This window comes from Callorhinchus milii, unplaced genomic scaffold, assembly GCF_018977255.1.
Source record: "Callorhinchus milii isolate IMCB2004 unplaced genomic scaffold, IMCB_Cmil_1.0 Scaffold8, whole genome shotgun sequence".
Classification (NCBI taxonomy): domain Eukaryota; kingdom Metazoa; phylum Chordata; class Chondrichthyes; order Chimaeriformes; family Callorhinchidae; genus Callorhinchus; species Callorhinchus milii.
The window spans coordinates 1,818,091-1,834,892 of NW_024704749.1; the positions used below are offsets into that span (position 1 = coordinate 1,818,091).

Sequence of the window (16,802 nt, forward strand, 5' to 3'; positions counted from 1 at the left end):
CCACACTGCCCCCCCCACACTCCCCCCACCCCCCCCCACTGCCCCCCCACACTGTCCCCCCACACTGCCCCCCACACACTGCCCCCCCCACTGCCCCCCCCACACTGCCCCCCCACACTGCCCCCCCCCACACTGCCCCCCCCCCCACACTGCCCCCCCCCACACAGCCCCCCCCACACGCCCCCCTCACACTCCCCCCACACTGCCCCCCCACACTGCCCCCCCCACACTGCCCCCCCCACACTCCCCCCCACACGCCCCCCACCCCCACTGCCCCCACCCCCAATCCCCACATCCCCCAGAGGATCGAATTTCAAGATCCTCATCCCACCTACAAGGCCATTCACGGCTTGCTCCCTCCTACCTCTACACTGGAGAAACCTTACCTTTAACTTGGCTGAATAAGAATTTAGATGTTTTCCCAAAGGACACTTCCCTCCCCATCTTCTGATGACCAACTCCTCCCTCAACCTCACCCTTCATGAACTCCCCCACCCAGATCCATGGCCACAGGCTCTGTGATCATCATTGTCTTTCTATGGGCGCTTTGAAGGTTGTTCACTTGTTATTACTGTTTAACTTTGTTGTCCGAGGACCAACAAGATGTCAGTGAGATGATCGTGCTACCAAGGCTCTGCCCATTTAACTTTGATCGCCCTCAACCTGGTCTCAAGATCCTCCTCTTCGACCGCGCCTTCGGTCACCCTCCTATCCCTACCCTCCTCGCCCTCCACCCTTCCTGATCCCAACCACCTTTGACTGACCAGGGCCTTGGGACGTCCTCCTGACGTGAAAGGCGCTGTGTAAATGGAATTTGTTTGTTTGGTCAACACCCAAAGCTTCTCCATCTCCCTCTCTGACAACATTGTCTCTGACCGTACCTTAGCTTCTCCCCAAGTCCAGTGCAATCACTTCCCTCCTCCCCACCTTACAGTTGTCCCACCTGGTCAGCAGAGGAGGGAAGATACATCAAACCAAACCAGCCAACACTGTTGTGTTTCATCTCCTTCTACAAACATGCTTCAATGGGTTGGTTGGGATTCATTTTTCTCCTTTCAATTCTTTGGGGTGCTCTGCGGTTAAACTTTTGTAACTTTTGAACCTTTGTCATTTTTATTCTAAATCGTGCAAGTTTTGCAGAGAGCACGACAATAACTCTCAGATTCAAAGCATCTCTTGGAAGCATTCCAGCGTGGATCATTTCAGCACAGGGCTGTCTATGAGTCAGCAAGATAAGGGAATATACAGAATACATTCAGCTGCTGTTTGTTTTACTGGTGTCTGCTGCTCCACTAGCTGCTTTCAGTTCAACAGCCTCTGTGAAAAGATTACTCTGACTGAATTAATTTATTTGACACAGTTTTATTAATTAATTAATTAATTAATTAAAGAAATTACACAGTTCGTGGCCATACCAGTCCTGGGTGCTACATCATTTATTTCCACCTAACAAGCTGTGTTAAACCCAATGAGAAGCCAAATTGCTTCACAAATGTAAGGTACATTTACCATGTATTACACTGCAATGGGCTAACTTAAAAGCTAACATTCAACACAGAATAAAGGAAAGCAGTAAAAGAGAGACAAAGAGGAGACAGAGTTAGAAAGGGATGAGAGAGAAAGAATGAAAGGAATCACAGGGAATGAGAAACTGAGAGACAAAGCGATGGGGGAATTGGAAGACACAAAAGGAACTCTTAAAATTGGGATCTTGGGAGCAAAAAAGATGAGCAGAATAGCAGGGGATACAAGAGAATGGAATATGTGGATAAAAAAAAGTTTAACCAATTGTTGAATGTTAATAGGCTGTAGTCTGTCTCCATTTGTTGGTGAGTTTGAAATGAGAGATGTAAATACCATGGTATCTGATTGAAAAGGGAGTTTAGGAGGAAGGACTTTATGCCGAGGGTGGTGAGAATGTGCAACTATAGTTGGAATCTGTGGTTGAAGCAAAAAGGATCAACATATGAAAGAGGAACATCAATGTGTACATGAGGGGTTTAGAGGCAGAGGCTCATGTGGAGGATAAAGACTTGCACAGATGACTGCAGTTGGGCTGAATGGCAAGGCATTCCGCGCCTTAATATTCTATGTAATGGTGGCTTAAATCTAGATTGGCAATGATTAACACATCTTAAATGGCAATGAGATAATTAGCTTCAAGAAAGCAGAGATTACAGTGCTCTGGAGGATGGAATGGGAAGTGAACCAAGTAAACAAAATGGGAAAAGACACCTTTTAAATAGGGAAACACATGGGGAAAATTACACGGCATAAAGAAGCAAGAACGTGAGCTGGTAGAAATGGGGTTGGGTGTGAAGGCACAGGATTGAAAACAGCAAGTAATTAAATAGAAGGAAAGTTAAAGAGAGGAAAGATAGAAACAAAAGGATAGAGAATGAGGTGATCGAGACTGGGAGGGCAGATTTTGTGATCAATGGTACGTTCTAAGGCTTCCAGGTGATGATATCGATGGCGATCTTGACCGCCTTTCTGACAGCCTCGCTGGGGTCCTCGCTCCTGTCCTCGATCCAATCCACATGATCCAGCAGCACTTTCCTCCCCTCAGGTGCTTCAGACACCGTGGTGATGGTTTTGATGGCGTTCAGCCTCACCTCGCTGCTTTCATCGTTCACCAGGACAAGCAGAGGTTTGATGACGTCAGCTTCCAGAGCTGCGTATTTACCTGTAAAAATACAACACAATCCCCGTCTCACACACACAAACGTACACATAACAATAATAATCCATAGTTTGGTACAGCCCAATTATTATTTCACATTGAGAGGACAGCCAAAGCACTTCACGGGATTTGCAGGTGAAGGTGGAAACCCCATTGTGCACAGTAATGTTTCATGAAACAAATGACCAATTTTTATTTGGAGGATTGTTCGCCAGGACTTCAGGAGAATCTCTCTTCGAATAGCGCCATGGGATCTTTAACATCTGCCTGAACAGGCAGATGGCACCTCGGTTTAATGCCTCATCTGAAGAACGGCACCTCTGACAATACAGCTCCCACCTCCCCCCGCCAACACCCCAGCATTGCATTGGAGTGTCATCTTAGACTATGTGATTCCAAGTTCTGAATTGGGGCTTGAACCCACAGTCTTCTGACTCAGTGAGAGCACTGCTACTGAACCAGGCTGACACACAAACACAACACTAACATGATCCCTGTCACACAGCACGCTTAATTGGACTTGAGATACAGATCAGCCATGATCTAATAGAATGACGGAACAGGCTCGAGGGGCTGAATGGCCTCCTCCTGTTCCTATGTTCTCAGTTGGTAAGTGGGATTCTACTCAAGATCCCAGGTACCACCAGCAAAAATTTGACGTCTGCCTTGCAGTGGTGCTGTCTGGCAACTCTGCTGTACACCTAATTCCTCCAGTCATACCACCACCATTTTTAACAAGTCAATGGTTTAACTGTTTGACACTTGCTGTAACTTCTGCCGAGATTGAAGAGCAGGTAAAACATAATAATAATTTAGTCACTTAATCCATAACTGTTTGTGGGACGCCGCTGTGTGCAATTGGCGGCCACAATTTGCCCACAAATATACAGTCAATTCACTTTACAGTATATTCTGTGAAGCTCTTCTAGACGTCTAGAGGATGTGATAAGGCGCTGTATCAAATGCGAGGATTATTATTATTATTAATTATTAGGTAGTAGTATTAGTATCATTATCTTGTCTCCACCAGGAGAGTGTGGAACTCTGCAATGATAGGCTGGTAAAGTCAGGCTGCAGCAACTCTACGCGATGCTCCTCCACTCACTTTTCATCGAACATCCCACCGAACCCATGATCTAGGAAAGCCTAAAAAAGGATTTCCGAGCACATCTGTGCAATTACACTGTGATAAGGCTGAATTCAAATTGAAAGGAAACACTTTTCTCTGTCAGTTTGAATGCGGCCCATACCACAGAGCAATTGCAAAGTCGATTTTGTTGATTAAACACTTTAAATAATCACTTGCAATGAGGCAAAACACACTTCTGTCTTGGCACTGAGCTGTGGTAGGTTAACATCAATGTGACGGTAAGCAAAATGCCTGAGTTATGGCGGGTGAACACAGTGAGAGCTGTCAGCAGGACTGTGCCACATGACAAGTCACAGCAAACCCTGGAAGTCTGAGTATTACAATCATTCACATTAATGGTGGTATCCAGCACCAAAGACAGCTTGATTTCACACTCGATAGTCAGATTTATTCTGGTTCTTTTAGCATTGAGCCCCACCATTAATCATCTCTCACCATACATCTGTGTGCCGTGCATCTCTGTTCACATTTATCTCCGGCTGGAATGAGATACTCAAGAAAGAAGCATTAGCTATTTGATGTAGTTTAATCCAGATTCTTTTATTTATTCTCCTTTCTCTCTTGAAGATTCTCATTGCTGCTGTCGTAGAATACCGCAACCACACAGGCACAGCCCAAACCACATTCTGAAATTCCATTCCATGATTATATCACCTGTAAATGGTGCGAAGTTGTGTGCTATTCCTCTTTCTGGCAGTGTCAACACAATACATTATAGCTTCACCAAAGCCAAGCTGTTTTCAGAACAAGGCTCTGGGGACTGCTTTCACAAGCACAATGAGGTGCTAAATGCAGTCTGGACATTTGCTGGTACATATAAACACTGATTTACACAGGGAAATTACACTGTAAAGATGTCAGAGAGCGGAGTATGAGATGGCTGGAGGAGGATAGGAGAAAGGTGTGGCCTAGGGAGCATCTTAAGGGTGAGGAAGGCATTCGAAGAGCTGAAAACAGCCAAGGTAAGATTCACTGATTATGATGCTCTACACTGCATCTATTTCAAATGCATCCACATCATTTGCTTCCCTCCAAGAAACACAGAGACTTAAGACTGTGCACTGCTTCTTTTCAGGGGAAGATAATAATAATAATAATCGTTGCATTTGATACAGCGCCTTATCACATCTTTGAGATGTCTCAAAGCGCTTCAAAGAATATACCGTAAAGTGAATTGACTGTATATTTTGTGGGCGAAACGCGGCAGCCAATTGCGCACAGCAGCGTCCCACAAACAGTCGCGGACAAACACCAGGAGGCAGTGCTCGGGCCAAAGCTCCTGTTAAGTTAATGGTGGTGGAGGACATTGCATCTCCTCCCTCCACCACAATTCCATCCCAACAAGCTATCTCTGAGATTTCCAAGTGTAGGTGCGATGTATGGAAATCTCAGCTTGGTTTGGATAGTCTTAAGCATGGTGATGGGTTTCTGCATGTGTCAGACACCCGGCCGACCAAAACACAAAGACCAACTCTCACAACACAAACACCGAGAAAACGATCTCATCTCATTTCCACTCTTGGAACTTTTCCATTTCCTTATCTTACTCAGTGCTTGATGCAGTCACTGGAACTGAAATGGGAATAAGTGTTTGCTCTCACAGTACAATCTTGAGGAGTATTAATCTCCACATTAATTTGCTTTCACTTGGGATGTCCTCCCGACATAAAAGGCACTTTACAAATGTAATTTTATAATTCTCACAATTGATCCTTGCCTCATCACTTTATCACCAATTTTGTTGTTTGTTGTATTAAATTTCACACAACTACAACATGCATTTATATAGCATCCTCACGCAGCGAAATGTCCCAGAGTCCCAGTGGCAGTTGACTGTACACACGGTCTTCAGACACGACCTGAAGATGAGGAAGGAAAGGGCAAGGCGGAGGGAAAGAGGAAGAGTTTTCCAGAGTTTAGTAGAAAGAGGAAAGTTTTTTTTAAAATAAAAGCCCCGTGGTTGAGAACTTCCATTGTTGGCATTGTGTGGGATGGTTTACCCTGTGTGGTGATAGCAGCAAACATCAGGGCTCCTGCCGCTTTAGCCCTGACCTCTGTCTCCCGGTCCTTCAGAAGCTTCACCAGCAACGGGATCACCTTCTCTTCACACACTTTGTTTTTTCCTTCCAAGGGGACACTACAGGGAAAACAAATTAGCATGTTGTGCGTATGTTTTACAATTGCACCATTTGCATCATAACTTGGTCGAAAGGCTGGTGGAAACAAATTAAATAACAACTTTCAAAAGGGAATTAAATAGGTACTTGAAGAGGAAACATTTGCAAGGATATGGGGAAAGAGCGGGGGAGTGGGGCTGATTGGGTGGCTCTTCCAAAGAGCCGCACAGGCACAATGGGCCGAATGGCCTCCTTCTGTGCTGGAGTGAGGTAGAGAGTTTCAGAATGTTAAGTTCTTGGGAACGAATGAGAGTAGAGGATGATGAAATGAGTTTGGATTTGAACACGATGGGAACGCAGGGAGGGGAAAGTGAGTGGAGTGCACAGGGGCTGTGAATGCACAGTGCCCTCATCAATGGCTCTCCACTCTTACCACCCTGTGCAGCCACGATCAGAAGTTCTAGTTAAGCCAACAAAGTTTTTAAACTTTGAAATATTTTATGTTTTTTGGCGTCCCACAAACGTGTGCCCATCATGAATGAGTGCCCCCATTTTGCTGCCAATCTTGAAGCTTCTCAGGGAGCCAATCCGCCACTGGGAATGTGGCTGGCACTTTGGGAGGAACAAGAAAATTTGGGGAGAAAATACAACACCTAAACTGAGCTCATTGGTTGCATACTCATTTACAATTGGATCTCTGTTTTTTTCATTGAAAATATCAATGTCCACATTCATGTCATAGCCCATATCAATCAATAATAATCTTTGCATTTGGTGTAGTGCCTTTCACATTTCACACAGTGAAATGTAGTGACTGTGTGTTTGGAGGTGAAGCAAGCTGCAATTCAGGGGGCATCTCTGGCTGGTGAGCTCTGTGTGAGTTCAACCAAGCTTGGACACCAAGGAATCACGCAAGGGAGAATCGTTCTAGCATTGTATAGAAGCAGGAGGAGGCCATTCAGCCCCTCGATCCTGTTCCGCCATTCTATAAGATCATGGCTGATCTGCACCTCAACTCCAATTACCTGCCCTTGCCCTGTATCCCTTGATACCCTGGCCTAACAAGTAGATATCCACCTCAGTCTTGAAAATGTGAATGGATCCAGGATCCACAGCCTTTTGGGGGAGAGAGTTCCAAATTTCCACTACCCTTTGGGTGAAAAACTGCCTCCTAATTTCATTCTTAAATGGCCTCGCTCTAATTGGCCCAAGAGCATGCAAAGTTTCATCGAACTTTTACACTCTCAGGTGGGTGTCCTCATACAGGATCCAGTATCAGCCAGAGGCCATTCTCACCCACGTCAATCTCCAGCACAATAGTGCTGGACAGTAACCCAAACTGTCCAAAAACATTTACTGTCACCAGAGGATTTATTACATTGTGCCCACAGGCTTCTAACCACAGAAATTAATGTGCGTTTGCATTAGTAAAACACGAGAAATACAGCTATAGCTTTTTATAAGAATTCCATGCATCAATGTTCTGGGTGTGCTTGAATTGTGTTGGAAAATCTTTATAATTGTGAGGTTGTTTCTTCTTCTTCCAGCAATATGGAATTGGAATCAATGCTCTTGACCACATTGTTTCCAAGTGCTGGGTGGAGGCAGCCCCTGCTTCAACCTATCATTCCCTCAGAAGGCTGCCTATCCTAACTGGTGATGTTGAAGGGTGGCTTCTGTCCCTGTTCATTTTGTAAAGTGGGGCTGCTTAGAGCCATAGGTGACGGCATAGGGGTATTTGAGGGAAGGAAGCAATTGACATCTGCGGATTCAGAATCTTGATTAGGCAGGAAATGGTGGAGTATATTCCAAATCTGTCAAAATCATCCCAAGTCCAACCTATACCCAACAACAAGAAGTTGCATTTATATAGTGCCTTTCACGTCGGGAGGACATCCCAAGGCACTGGACAATGAAGGGTTAGTAACACCTGAGCTGCGGGTTAGGATTCATAGAGGGGTGAAGGGTAAGGGGCGTGGAGGAAGGAAGATTACTGAAGGCACAGTCGAAAAGTAAGGTCTTGAATTGGGCCTTGAAGGAGGCAAGGGAGGGGGCGAGGCAGAGGGCTTTTGGTCTACGTGATTTCATCATTCCAGGTCACCCATCCACTATCTACCCACTACAGCATCAAGCTATCTCCTAAATGAGTCCAGTGTCCTGGCCAAAACCCCCCTGCCTGGCAACCTGCCTGTCATTAATTGTCCTCTAGATAATGAAAATCTTCCTGTCTTGAAGAACGTGTCACCCTCTAAGGTTCAACAGCTTTTTCTCTTAACTTCCAGTAGACCTTTTCCATTACCTTTCCTGGTATTTGAAATCTCATCCCACTGTGAATATAAGGATAAGCAGAGGAAATATCAGAAAGCAAAGCTCTCCAGAAATATTTTGCTATCTTACCTGATATCCATGATAGCTCGCGTGGCTTTGCTTCTGATAGAAACAGATCTGTGATCTAGCTTTTCTTTCAACACCACCACAGCGTCAGCCCCCAGAGCCTCCTCTGTGTTAATGAGCAAACAGAAGTGCAGCGTCTGTAAGATCAGCTCCTGTATCTCGTCAAGCTCAGTGCGTAGCTTCTCAATCAGTGGGGGGATCAGGCCAGCGTCCACTATGCCGGCAGCACCTGCAGGAGTAGGATGGTAGAATTCCTGACAGAGGTACCAAACAGCATATCACACATTACAGAATTCAGGTCCAGGGTTTCCCCATGCTTCAATAGCTGCAATTTGAAGATCTAACTGAGAGGATCTGACTGACACTTCATTTCCAACTTATCAGGAATCTTTTTATTTGATTAATTCCTCTATTGTTTATTCTCCGGGTTAGACCACGCTCTCCCAGTAGTAATTGACCATGCCATTCAACTAATGTTAGTTGTGGAGTCAACTGTGGAGTCCTGTAGCTCAGTGGTTAGAGCACTCGCTTTGCAAGCGAGAGACCTGAGTTCAATCCCAGGCAGACCGATACCTTGGACAAGTTTCCTTACTCCACACAGAGCCTAATAATAATCCCTCCAAAAAAACAAAACAATAATAAATTGGTCATTTTCAATCTACGACTGTTTGTGGGACATTGCTGTGCGCAATTGGCTGCTGCGTTCGCCCACAAATATACAGTCAATTCACTTTACAGTGTGTTCTGTGAAGCGCTTTGGGACGTCCTCCCGACGTGAAAAGCGCTATATCAAATGCAAGGATTATTATTATTATTATTAGTTGACTGGAAATACCTAGGTCATGCATTTGATTTATTTCTGTTTGTTCCTCCCTTACTCACTGTGTGAAAATCTCTCAGGTATCTCACTTGTCCCACCAATGTGCCAGCCTTAAGATAGAAGGATATGGGTTCAAGCTCCACAATTGGTACATAAACTCATATACTCCAACTAACGTTCCAGAGCAGTACTAGGGGTCTGTTGCATTGTTGGAGATGTGTCCTTCAGATGAGACCAAGGTCTGGTCTGCTTTCAGGCAGATGTTAAAGATCCCATGGCCCTATTCTAAAGAGAAAGGAGCTTCTCCTAGTATCTTGGCCAGAATCCCCCAAATATAATTGTTCACGCACTTCACGGCTGTTTGTGGGATATTGCTGTGTGCACTTTGCCATGAAGCGTTTTGAACATCCTCCTGATGTGAAAGGCGCTACATTAAATGTAAGGATTATTATTACCAAGGTGTTTAAGATTATGAAAGAATTCAATAAAGCTATTTCCACCTGTTGATGAATCCAAAACTAGAGGGTATAAACATGATGTCGAGTAGTGAATCTAATAAGAAGTTTGGGAGGAGTTTGTTCATACAGAAGGTGGTGAGAATGTGGAACTCATTTCTATAAGCTGTGGTTGAATTAAAAAGCATCACTGTACTTTAGAAGAAACTCATTGCAAACTTAAGGGAGAAGGGAATAGAGGGGAAGTGGAGGGGGCCAATGTGGAGTATGAAGTGGTAGATGAGCACGGACTAGTTGGATCAAATGGCATGTTTCCATATCACTCCATTTATGTTATTAATGGCATATTTAAGAGAAAATAAGGGTTCAAGATTATCAATAATTGTGAGATAGAGCTCCAGAAGGATGGCTAGCCATACCCAGGTAGAAGTAGATATATGAGTGACACAAGACCATACGTTTGGTTTGGATGAAGAAGGTCCTTCAGACCATCCAATCTCACGTCTGAGATTTAAGCTGCAGTTGGAGATTTGAAATGTTTAGGACACAGTTTCTGCAAAAGGAACTCGTGTTAATGAATGGAAGACATAATCAACACTTTTCCAGGAAAGGCATGTGTTGGAAGATTCGAAAGATTGTTCTCAATATAATTTGCAATCTGGACAAAAATATTGGTTAATATGATGATAATAATAATAATCATTGCATTAGTTATAGCACTTTTAATATCAGGAAGACGTCTCAAAGTGCTTCACAGGAAATACTGTAAAATGTAGTAACTGTGTTTGTAGATAATCTATTTGTAAACAGTAATGTCTCATAAACAGCTATGAAGTGAATGATTCATTTTAATGGGGGGATTGTTGGCCAGGACACCAAGAAGAACTCTCTTCTCTTTATCGTCCACCTGAACGAACTGGACCCCGGTTTAATGTCTCAATCCAAGGACGGAACCTCCAACCTACAACATCCCCCAACTGCACTAGAGAGTCAGCCTAGACTAAGTGACAACAAAGCGCAAAACTGAGGCTTGAACACCCACAACCTTCAGACTCAGAGATGAGGATATTACCGGCTGAACCATTTCTGAGATTATTATATATTTAGAGCTTGAGATCCAGCAACACGGGTCTGAGACCTGTAGCCTGATAGGAGATTATTTATCATCTGCTTCAGTCATGTTGGGAAATGTCTTCTATGACAGCCCAATGTTGTTGTTGTTGTTGTTGTTGTTGTGGTACTATGACAACAAGAACAACAACTTGCATTTATTTAGCGGCCTTCACCAGGATAGGGTCTCGGAGTGCTGCAAAATCCAAATCCTAGTGGAATGCCTTTCATTGCAGGGCTGTGATGGGCTGACTAATTCGTTTGGTAATGCGTATCCAGGAAGCAGCAATGATATGTAAGTTTAATTTTGCATGATGTTGCAGCGATGAACAGAAGAGTGCCGAGGGCACTTAGTTTTGCTTCATTATCACTTCCATAGCTGAGTATAGTTAACTGTCTTAATTGCAATTTTTAGTGTTATTCCACAAGTGAGCTTTTAAATTTCATGCATTGCCAACACACTTTCATAATACTTTGGGTTTATCTCCAGCTCAATTCCGTTACTTATTACATTAAATCTTTTGCATATTGTGCCTGTAATAAAACTCCATGCATGAGTTGCAGCTTCTTCAATTCTAATTGTTATGATGCTCTTTAAATGTGAAAAATCATAATGGAATAAAAATGTTTGCTGTATCTGTATAGAACAGTCGCCTCGCAAGCGAGGGGACCCGGGTTCGATTCCCGGGCAGAGCGAAACGTTAGGTAAATTTCCTTACTCCACACGCCTGTTTACCCAGCAGTAAGTAGGAACCCGATTGTTAGTCGATTGGCGGATCACTTTCTGGGGTTAATAATCCCTTCAAAATTAATAAAATAAAAAAAAACACAATTTGGTCACTCAATCCACGACTGCTTGTGGGGCACTGTTGTGTGCAATTGTCTGCCACGTTTCAACACCAACAACAAAATGGCATTTATAGAGCACCTTTCACATTGGGAGGACGTCCCAAAGCGCTGAACAGTCAGGCGTCGGGGGCCGAGCATGGGGGAGGGGTGGGGTAGGGGTGAGGGAAGGCAGAGAGGTGGGAGGGAGACTACAAAATACACAGTCAATTCACTTTGCAGCATATTCTGTGAAGCGCTTTGAGACGTCTCGAAGATGTGCCAAGGCGCTCTATCAAAGGCAAGGATTATTATTATTCATCATCAGTAGGCTCCATAGCTGAGGAAATGCCTGCCAACCACTGTCAAGGATTGCAGACGGAGAATTGGAGGAAAAAAAATTGAGACCTAATGAGGAAATATTGGTGTCAGCAGAAGAAAATGCACCTCGTGCCTTGTTAAAACACACACTTTGATGTTTAATGTTTTCCCATTACAATTAAGATCAAAATTCCAATTTAAGTTGTACTCATGAGATCTAACACAGGGTTTTGCTTGCCGCAGATGAAGAGGAAATATGTTTCTCAAAATAATAATCCCAAAAATAGTTCGGATAAAGGGGTTGTGTCTCCAATTAAAAGTATTTGACAAACCTTCTCAGCTGCATTTGCACATGTTAATGAGGTGATTGATGTGGATGATTTTTCTGTTTCCACAGTAAAATTATTCCTTATAAACTGATTCAAATTAAATCACCTTTGAAAAGTTCTGCTCTGAAATATTAGCCCAGAAGCTGGTATTTGCCATTTGCAACACTATAAACTGGAGTCTTCTTTTTGAAAAAGAATATTTTCCTGGTGAATTTTGGCTCACCAAGCCAATGTTGGGAATTTTAGTTGCCTATTAAGCTTTCCCAGATCAGAACTGCATTAAGCTTTCCCAGATCAGTTACAGTTGTTAGATGGAGAGTTAAGCTTCCTCCACTGAAGCCCAGAAGCTCACTGTCTCCCAAATCACAATGGTGAACCCACATCCTCTCCTACACAGGGGGCAAGTGGCCCAAACTCCAGCCAAGGAGGGCTGGATCTGAAACTCGAGGGCTAAAATTCCGCGAGCCAAACATTGAAAGACTTAATGTCAGTTTACAGGATTATTTGCACCGGTTTAATAACGCTCGAATACACAGGAGAGGAAAACATCTTCCTTAAAAGCTACCAGCAAGTGGATTTGTTTTTTGGTCGGCCAGGTGTCTGACACATCACCAAGCTTAAGAGTATCCAAGCCAAATTGAGAATTCCATGCATCCCACCTACACATGGAAATTCCAAAGATAAGATTGTTGGAATGGAATGCGCTCTCTCTCCCTGAAGGGCTTATTTCACTTCATAAAGTACTAGGTGCAGGTTGGCAGGAGCCAAGGCTTGGGGGGACCCCAGAGTGTGCGTTGGGGTAACTGCTGGAGTCTAACCAGCTAAAACTGCACTTTTGGCAAGCTTTCCCACTGCTTGTCCAGCAAGCACCACCCAACCCGTTAGTGTTTTGGCTTCCAAGGTTAACAGGAACAGATTGGGCGGATTCCCTGCCCCCAGTGACTGGTCTGCCATTTCAAGTCCTGCTGACTTTACTGCTAGGTAAACAGAGGCGTGTGGGTAAGGAAACTTGCCCAACATTTCACCCTGCCAGGAATCAAACCCAGCTCTCTTGCTTGCGAGGCGAGAGTTATAATCACAGGACTCCTCTTTTACAATTTAATATCTGCTCAAAGAATTCTATTCACAGTTAAGGTGTGCTTTTCTGAACGGAAACTGCAAGGTTCGCTTGAACTTAGAGAATTTCAACTGTCCATTACACTTCAATGCCATTGCCGGTCCCATCACTGTTTTCTGCAGGCCATCGCACTTTCCTAAACTGACTGCTGAAGCGAAAGATTCACTTACATTCATTTAGTTTTTGACACAATCGAATATAGAGTTTCCCAAATTGAAATGAAAGCAATCACTTTTGATTTCCACGCTACTTATATTCCAGAAATTGGAGTGTGAATAGACTCATATTTTTAATTAAAGCACTTAAAATATTCATGCATTAAAGTTGATAGCATTGGGTAGTTTCAGTGTCCATCTCATGCTAAGTTTACATTCTAATGGTTAATGGTTCAAATGACAACAGGGTTGGTTAGGCCCCACCTGCTGTTCACACTGCTGATGAATTCAACAGAATCAGCGACAACTCAAGACTTAATTGCCATGAGTGAACTCATACTGCAATGGATATATTTGTTTCAGAGTCGTGTCTTTGACTTTTATTTTGGGACTGTGGATTTTTCCTGATCTCTTGTGGAAGCTACACAAGCCAGGGCCATGAAGTCTGCCTGGAGCCAGAACATAAAGTGTTGGTGCTGCCACACAAACACACAGATGGTAATTGCTGTGGGTTAGTGAGCAGCAGAGTAGTAGAGACCACAAGATCAAATCATCTGGCCATTTGAGGCCATTTGATCTTATTTTTCCAGAATACCCACTCTAGTGTCACAGCATAAGGACTACTATTTCAATGAGTTAAAAGTTCCTGGCCTCAAGCACCCAACCTTGGTAACCTGCTCCAGGCTTTATTTACCTGGTGTCTGTCCCAATATTACCCTTGTTCTACTGCCTTGGTGCATCTAAAAGTTTTGTTCTGGGTTTACATTTTCTAACCCATGTTACGCATCTCTATAAGGTCCTTCTGAGATGTTGCCTTTGTAGACTAAAATGCCCTTAGCTTGACTAATCAATGCTCTCCTCTGCACTGCCTCTAGTGTAGAGATTCTAGTCCTGACCAGAACTGCGTGCGGGATACTGGCCATTCATCTCTGGAACTTATAGCCTAAATAGATATTTCTGGAGTTTTTTACCAATTACATTTGGTATTTAGCAAACACTGGCCTGCTTCATGTCCCCCACCTGATCTTTGTGAGAGCTTTCAACCATTCTGGGGCCGCTCCATGGAATATCATCCCAGAGTCCTTCCACATCGCTCACTGCCTTCCCTGCCTTCAAGGATGGGTTTAAGACCTATCAACCCTGTTATTGGTCACCTTCTCCTTCTCCCTCCCCACCACCAGCTCAGGCTTCCAATCCGCTGTGTGAAGCCCTTTGAAACGCCCTAAAACAGGAAGGGTTCTATATAAATGTAAATTGTTGAGGTTCTTGTTGGGGGTAGGAATGCTTCTGCTTCTGAACAGGTAGGGTGGTCCTAGCAGCAGGAAGCTTTATAAGACAGTATTTCAATGGCAAGATATGTAGTTTCAGCCAGATAGACTCTGGCAGTTATGCCAATGCACACGCCGGGGTCCCCAAACCTGGGCTCTTGCCAACCTGCACCTAATACTGTCTGGAATTAGGTAATCAGCAATGGTCCCTCCAGGGAGAGAGTGCGCATTCCATTCCAACAATCTATCTCTGGGATTTCCATGTGAATGTGGCGTATAGGGAACTCTCAGTTGGGGTTGGATACTCTTAAGCAAGTGATGGATTTCCACGTGTCAGACATCAAAATTAAATTATGGAATTCATTATAGCAGGAAATTGTGGATGAGATGAAGTTTCAGGGCAGAAAAACTCACAGGAGCCCAAACAAGAATGAGGTCGTATGATTCTCACTGTCACAAGACATAATTGTCATTTCACTAAATGATTATTTGCATAGATCTGAACCATTTTGAGAAATCAGTGAAATGAAAATGATTCTACATTACTGACCTATTTAACTTGTGTCTCTGAATTAGCTAGCATTAAACAGACACAACATGTCAGAGCAGATCTTAACATTAGCAGCTTCTAAAGCAAGTGGCAGAATTCCTGTACTATTGTCTCATAATTTTAAGAAACTGGAACAAACAAAACATTTCAAATTTTTAAATCGCTTCTCATTACACCTTCTAATCCAGACATTACAGTTATATGCCTCGTCCAACAGTTATCTGATATGTTGCACTCTCTAATCTCTACAAATGCCTGCCTTAGTTTAACTAAAATACCAACACACGTCTGACAGCTAATTTTTCACAGTATAGCATCTTTTTGCAAAGGTGGTATGTGTCTATTTACAGCAGTGTGAGATGACGAAAGTCTTATTTAACATCACATGCTGTCAAAACTGCACCAGGATGTTGTGAAAACAGTTGATCTGAGGCACTGGGGCTTATTTTGCTCTTTTAAGGAATCCAAAAGGAAATGTGCAATAGTTTCAAGTTTAGCCATTTAGAATAATAACAATCTTTTCATTTGGTATAGTTCCTTTCACTTCGGGAGGATGTCTCAAAGTGCTTCACAGGATATACTGTAGAGTGCATTTTGTGCACAACTGAGGAAGCAATATCCCACAAACAATCACGGAGGGAGTATATCCAAATAGACAATTTTACTGGGGGATTTGTTGGTCAGGACACCGGAAAAAAACTCCCTTCTCTTTTTGAATGGTGATCAGGCAGACAGGACTTAAGTTTAACATCTCATGCAAAGGACAGCACCTCCAACGATACAATATCACCCCAGCATTGCATTGGAGAGTCAGCCTAAACAATGTGATTCCAAGTCTCGACGTGGGGTTTGACCCCACAACCTTCTGACGCAGAGGTGAGAGTCTTACCACTGAGCCAGGCTGACACATTTTTAAATAGCACCCTTCACATCCGAAGGATGTTCCAAGGCTCTGGATAGTCCAGGATTTGCACCTGAGCTGGCACTGGGAACCAAGTGACTGAAGGTGCGCGTAACAGGGATTCTGAGATGGAGTTCGAGAGAATGGGGACAGATAGGCTGAATGTTTGACTGAAAACTGAAAAAAAAGCCCAAAAGAGCCACGAAGTGAATGAGCAATTATTTGGAGGAATTAATAGCAATAATGCTTGCATTTGATGTCGTCAAAATGACTCAAAGTGCTTCACAGGATTTTACTGCGAAGTCTTACTTGAAATGTAATGACTGTATTTGTAGGTCACTAATTGCTTTATTACTAAAAGCAGTTTTTATTCCTGTGAGAAGATAATTCACTATGTTTATCATGTATTGTAGGTTACAATGAATGGTGTAACAGCAGCTCTGGTCTAGGCTAACAGAATTCTGCCCTGTGTAGCTGAGCATGTTTGATAATAATAATAATAATCCTTGCATTTGATATAGCGCTTTTCACGTCAGGAGGACATCCCAAAGCGCTTCACAGAACACACTGTAAAGTGAATTGACTGTATATTTATGGGCGAACGCGG

The 16,802-nt window shown here is 43.5% G+C and overlaps 1 protein-coding gene across 1 annotated transcript in view; it reads right to left on the bottom strand.

Moving 5' to 3' along the window:
- Positions 1–1,364: 1,364 nt before the first annotated feature.
- The window catches only part of rsph14 (radial spoke head 14 homolog), a gene marked incomplete at its 3' end in the record, with an annotated part of 194,723 nt that continues 179,285 nt past the window's right edge, over positions 1,365–16,802 (bottom strand). The window contains 3 exon segments of the mRNA XM_007908726.2: positions 1,365–2,686; positions 5,834–5,970; positions 8,348–8,573. Of these exon segments, the coding sequence (XP_007906917.1) occupies positions 2,448–2,686; positions 5,834–5,970; positions 8,348–8,573 (602 nt within the window).